Source organism: Helianthus annuus, chromosome 9 (genome assembly GCF_002127325.2).
Source record: "Helianthus annuus cultivar XRQ/B chromosome 9, HanXRQr2.0-SUNRISE, whole genome shotgun sequence".
NCBI classification, from domain to species: domain Eukaryota; kingdom Viridiplantae; phylum Streptophyta; class Magnoliopsida; order Asterales; family Asteraceae; genus Helianthus; species Helianthus annuus.
In genome coordinates this window covers 138,429,313-138,435,564 of record NC_035441.2, presented here as the reverse complement: position 1 = coordinate 138,435,564, position 6,252 = coordinate 138,429,313, and the positions used below count along the sequence as shown (strand labels likewise).

General features: G+C 37.0%; 1 protein-coding gene across 2 annotated transcripts; it reads right to left on the bottom strand.

Annotated features, from left to right (window-relative positions):
* Window positions 1-3,916: 3,916 nt before the first annotated feature.
* LOC110878942 lies at window positions 3,917-5,995 on the bottom strand. 2 transcript variants are annotated; one of them, XM_022127338.2, is made up of 3 exons: window positions 5,538-5,995; window positions 5,241-5,456; window positions 3,917-4,185 (listed from the first exon to the last, which is right to left on the bottom strand). In XM_022127338.2, the coding sequence occupies exons 1-3, from the start codon at window positions 5,793-5,795 to the stop codon at window positions 4,090-4,092; spliced, it is 570 nt and encodes a 189-aa protein (XP_021983030.1). In that variant the 5' UTR covers window positions 5,796-5,995; the 3' UTR covers window positions 3,917-4,089. The 2 variants fall into 2 exon arrangements, with proteins under 2 accessions (XP_021983030.1, XP_021983031.1); XM_022127339.2 differs by having other exon boundaries at window positions 3,917-4,161; window positions 5,538-5,992.
* Between the last annotated feature and the right edge of the window lie 257 nt (window positions 5,996-6,252).

The window sequence follows — 6,252 nt, the reverse complement described above, 5'->3', positions numbered from 1 at the left end:
TTAGGGTTCTGTTAGTCAGGTCCATTGGAGGTCAATCTGTTAATAGTTGGGATTGTCAGTGGTTATTTTTTATGTGTGAATTGTTAGCGGCCAACGACGAATAGTTGGGATCATTAAAATCCAATATTCCAAAAATAAAAAAAGAGTGCCATTGGTTGATTTGGGTGGACTATGGACTTGATACGAGCCCAAAGCCTCTGTTGGGCCGAACTGGAACAAGCCTCCGCCGGGTAAAGCCCAATACATGTAGAGTGGAGGGAATGAGTGGAAGGAAAAAGACTTGAATGTTTTCATTTATGCTCGGGGTTAAAAGTAAACTTGGCAAAATCAAACTTATTTGGAGTGTGGGTTGGTGAGATAGAAGTGGAGAACATGGCGTATAACATAAATAGTAATGTCGGGAGCTACCATTCTCGTTTCTTGGGATGCCAGTTGGGGCAAATATGAAACTTGTGAAACATTGAAAACATATTGTGGACCGTTTTAATGCTAAGCTATCCTATTGGAAGGCCCGATATCTATACTTTGCAGGTAGAATAGTATTAGCAAAAGCGGTGTTGGGTGCATTGTCGAATTATTATCATTTGTCTTTGTTCTTGGCGCCAAAAAGGTTATAATCCTGAGGCAGTAAGGAGAGACTTCGTATGTGGTAAGAAAGGTGGGAGAAGCAAAATACGATTGATAGCATGGCGTAGGATGACGGTTCCAAAGAAAGTATGCAGATTTGGGGGTGGGGATATTCGGAATGCAAATTTGACACTTTGAGCAAAGTGGTGGTGGAAATTTAATGAAAATCTATCAGCACTTTGGACTAAAGTGGTCAAATCGGTTCACATAAGTTCGATAGCGATTCAGTCTATTCCATCAAAAAACAAAAAAAACAAAAGTAGTGGCGTATGGGAAGATATGGTGTCAATAGAAAAAGTTTTCTCAGCCTTCAATTTATCACTAAAAGATCATATAGTGGCTGAAGTGGGAGCTAGAAATAATGTTTACTTCTGGGTAGACGGTTGGACAGCAGGTTAGGAGAAGGTGTATAAGAGACAGACTAGAAGATGGAAATGTTTGGGCATGGGCTTGGTTACGTGGGCCCAGGTCCACATTGGAGTGGATACAGTTTGCGGACCTTATGAAAGAATTAAGGGGGCGGTTGGTTCGTGGAATGATTTGGAATTGGAATTAGAATTTGTATAGGAATTAGAATTTGAAGAAATTGGATTTGAAATTTAAACATTCCAATTGGAATTGGAAATTGTTGGAATTGGAATCTCAATTCCATTTTTGTTGTGTTTGGTTGTCAAATGAATTGGAATCAATCACTCCGGCACCCACAACCACCAGTTCGGGTCAAAACGGTACGAATCGAAACAGTTCGCGTCGAAACGGTTCAATTCGAAACGGTATTTGTCAAAACGGTTCGATTCGAAGTGGTTCAGGTTGAAACAGTTCGCGACGAAATGGTTCAATTCGAAACGGTACGGGTCGAAACGGTTCACGTCGAAATGCTTCGATTCGAGACAGTACGGGTCGAAACCGTTCGCGTCGAAACATTACGGGTCGAAACTGTTCGCGTCGAAACGGTTCGCATTGAAACCAGTATGGGTCGAAACGGTACTGGTTGAAACGGTGCGGGTCGAAACAGTCAAAGATTCCAATTAATTTATTTTAATTCCTTCACATATAGAAAAGATTTTGAATTCTAGTTAAAGGAATTTGAAGGAATTCATGCCTAATTCCAATTCCAATTCCATTGTCAACCAAACACATACAGATTGGAATTGGGATTATCAAATTCTGTGAACCAAACATCTTAAGAGATGGAATTCAAATTTCAATTCTCTTAAATTCCATTGAATTCATGCGAACCAAACGCCCCCTTAATGACTTCCGTTTTAAAAGGTAACGATAAATGGAAATGGAAGAACCAGGCGGATGTGGGCTTCACGGTTGCAGCTGTAAAACAGGATATATAAAAGGTATCGGTAGAAGAAGGTTTTGAAGAATGGGTCGAGTGGAATCGACGGCTGCCGCCAAAAGTAAATTATTTATGTAGGCGAGCTTCAATCAATAAAATCGCATCAAAGGCCGAACTTGGGAAAAGGGGGGTAATGTGTCACTCGATGCTATGCTCAAGATGTGGAAGCTAAGTCGAAGAAACAGTCAACTATTGGGTAGCTAGATCTCATTGGTGGGTTGTTTTTGTGTGGCTCAAACTGCCAGCAAATCCAGCTATAAACTCATGCAAACATGTGTTGGATTTAGTGAAGACATACATAGGATATAACGAGTATATAACGAGTGGAGAAAACTGATAAGTATGGTCATTATGACTACAATGTGGTCGATTTGAAAAGCAAGAAATCAGGTGGAATTTGAAGGCTATAACATACCAGTTAAGGACGGTGAAAGAGATTAAAGCAAATTTGTTTTTATGGATAAAAGGGACAACAAGATTAAAGAATTTAGAATGGGAGAGATGGTGTGAGTTCAATATAACAGATGTGATCATGTAATGCTTTTGTCTCTGTTTTATTTTTGTTTTTGTTTTCATTGTCGTTCCCTCTTTTGTATGTTTGGGTTTTACAGCTTTGCTAGCCCTGTTCTATAATCGTAGAATTTTTAATTAGTGAGGAGTAAAATTGGAAATTAGGAAGTGGAGGAGTGGGGTAGAAAACCACTAAATAGTAAGGGGCTAAATCGGTTAACTCGGGTTAATCGAATTACCCGAATGAGATTAGTGGGCAACCCAATAATCGGATATTAAATCGGTTAGGTTACAAACAGAATTGAATAACCAAAATCTTATTCAATTCGGGTTTCGATTTATTCGGTTACAATTATAATTGAATAACACCCCAAGACACTTTTATTAACGCACCAGAACATGTTGAGGTGCCAGAAAACCCCCGATTCACTCACTGGAAAACCCATTGAGATATTATTTTGATGAGGATTTAGATGAGCATTGGTTTACGATTTATTCTAAGACAACCCGTCATAAGAAGATGCTCGCTGAAATCCTTAATCTTTAGTTATGTAATTTTAACTACATTTAATTTATATTAAAATAGTTAATATATTAGTGCTAAAAAAACATTATTATTATTATTATTATTATTATTATTATATTTTTTTTAATCTCGGGATGGTCGGTAAAAGACACAGCCTCTATATTGTTTTTTTTTTGGTGGCAAGAGCACAAGGTAGCGTTCAATAGGGTTATTCATAACTCGAGCCGAGCTAAGCAAGGGCAAACTCGGGCTTGGCTCGATTTAAACAGAGTTAGCTCCGCTCGGCTTAGATTTGAAACCGAGCTAGAAATCTAAGCTCAGACTTGGCTTGGTTTTAAACCAAGTTGGCCCAGCTCGGCTTGGCTCGATTTTAAAAAGAAAAATTAATACATAACTTTTAAAATTTAATAGTCTAAAATATTCTTAAATAGTTCAAAAGAACACATCCAAAATAAGTTTAACCTAATTCATTGCAAGCCAAAATCAAGTTCAACGACATAAAATAAGTTTTAAATTTCATCGAAATACAATATTAGTTAATTAGCATGGTAATTAACCTTCAAATATGCCATAGATACATGTAAATAATAATCAGTTTTTTTTGTAATATATTATAATGTATATAAAAATAAAATATATTGAAGATCAATGGCATAATGCTACCAACAACTTCTAAGTTCTAACCACTCATTTAAACCGAAATACAAATCAGTGTGTTTAAGTTTAAAGCCCCGATGCACGACCTCTGGAAGTTATGGTAAGTTAGGCAACAAATTTTAAACTTTTACAACAGCAAACATGTACATATAGGACATTTTGCACACAAATTTGCAGACAGTTCCATTATAATACAATAAAAGGTTCCTTTTTTTTTTTTGCTTTCACAAAATAATTTCACCATAAAATTAGAAAAAAAAGGCCTTAACATACATACTCATACCTGAAGATATACAAAATTGTTTGACATGTCACATAAAAAAGGGCTATGATTTCTTAGAGAACTACACTCGCAGGAAATTAACGTGCAGATTTGACCTATACAAAAAATGGCATCCTCTTCTTTGGTTTGATCCTCGTGTTATAGCTTACTTCCATCTGACATGAACACCTTGTTCTGCTGTATTTCTCTCAAACTCAGTTCGTGTAAATTCTGTTGCAACGATAAAATCAGGATCTTGTACGACCCAGATAGAGAATACAGGCAAATTCAAAATAATACATATATAAAAATAATACAAAAGGATGATAATGAACAAGATTTATAAAAGAAAAATTACATATAAACATGCACTAACAAGTGTATGATGAAATAAAAACACGATAGGGTCTGCGTGCGACTACTAACAGTTGAAGGCTCTAGCAAACTACCAAAAGCTTGAAATGAGCTATGATACATGAAAGGTGTACACAGAAATACTCAAATACACATGTGGATTTAATTTTATTTCAAGATAGTGAGATCACCCTACATGGCTAAAGCATTGGCCCTTAATTTGGTTATATACATAGAAACTAATATATCAAAGAGCTTAAAGCGCCTGTGTGATGACACGAGTCCCGAATTAGGTTTAAAATCTGATGCTAGAAACTAGGCTAAGAAGAGGTCGACCCAATGAGCGTAATCCGGTACACGTCCACTCGGATAATGCCATCTCTTCTCACTGCTTCCTCTACGCAATTGTTCCCTACTTTTTATACATGTTTATATACTTCACATCTATACCTAATGAATAAGTAACTAGTTGCACATGTGTCACAGTTTTGTGAGCCTAAGATTCTTTTACCCGCTTCTCTTATTTCACCCCTTCGTATTCTATTTCTTATACTGTTATACATAATTTCAATCATATCTTATCTCAACTCAAGATATCGTTTTATCACTCTTCAATCTCCATTACTAACTATTTAATATTTCCATTATTCAACCTAGTACCTAATGCATCGATCTTGTTACATATTACCGACTTGATCGTTGAAGGATCTGTGCTTAGGAATGCTCACCACGTTTCAGCCTGACAACAGCCTGCCAGGTTCTTTGCAGCAGCATGTACCACTAAATCTCTCCTAAGCTAAGGAAACTAAATACGATAATCAACCTAAAAGCCCTAAACAGAAACATCCTAAAGTATTTAATAAAATACCAAGTGTACTAGTGTTCTTGAGGTTACACATTTATACAACACATAACAAGACACATTAAAACCGTAATGTATAGCAAAATTAACAAACCGTTGATTGTGGAGGCGGTAGATCAAGATCAATAAACCGAAAAGACATCTTAGCAATCTCCGTTATAGCAGCTTCTCTCACTTCAACTACATCACTAGTCAAATCCTCATAAGCAGCCACAAACGCATCCTGCCAGAACCGTTGCAAATTGATCCGACGGCTATTAACATACACATCCCACATATGCTCAACAACCTTCACCCTCTCCTCAATCTCCTACTCAAAACCATCAATTAACTCAATCAATCAACCAAATTAACACCAAAATCACTCACATAAACAGTAAAAAAAACTCACAAGTATGTCGAAATCGTTGCGGATCGGTGATCCGGCGGCAATATCGTCGGAGAAACGGTTGAGATTGTCGGCGGAGAAGCGGAGAGTGACGGTTCCGGTGAGCATTGACCAGAATGCGAGGAGGAGGATGGCTGTTAACGCCCAAAATTTGTAACGGCCTTTACCGAATATTCTGGAATCTAGGGTTTCTTTTTTAGTGTAGGTTAATAGAGTTGTTGAATGTGTGGATTTTGGAAGTTGATCATTGTTATTACTCATTTTGATTGAACGTTTAGTTTAGAGATGAAATGAAATGAAATGGTATTTGAATTAGAGTTAGGGTCTGGATAGTGGGAGTGTGAGGAAAAGGTTATATGATTGAAGTAGAAGAAGACGTGGGTGGGTGAGAGTAGTTTATTAGCTAGCTGGTTGAGGCCGCCATGTCTACATAAGATTTTGATTGTGGATGGGAGAGAAAAGAATCAAAGATTGTGTTTTGCATTATTTTTCCTTTAAAACCTAGAGAAACAAAAATCAATATTTCATTTTCATTCCTATCTACGATATTTTTTTTTAACTAGAGATTAGTATAGGGATGAGCGTTTGATACTGATATCAGTACCGAATTTGTACCCACTTTCCCCGTTTTTCGGTATCGATATTGATATTTAGGGGTAAAACACCGGTAAATACCGGTACCGTTACCCATTTTCATGTATTTCGGTACCGAACAAGT

Excerpts from the sequence above, each read along its gene's own strand:
- LOC110878942 (XM_022127338.2), bottom strand. The coding sequence starts at position 5,795 with ATGAGTAATAACAATGATCAACTTCCAAAATCCACACATTCAACAACT. Across the intron at positions 5,457-5,537 it reads GCAACGATTTCGACATACTT|GAGATTGAGGAGAGGGTGAA; the intron begins GTGAGTTTTTTT and ends GGTTTTGAGTAG. Across the intron at positions 4,186-5,240 it reads TACCGCCTCCACAATCAACG|ATCCTGATTTTATCGTTGCA; the intron begins GTTTGTTAATTT and ends GGGTCGTACAAG.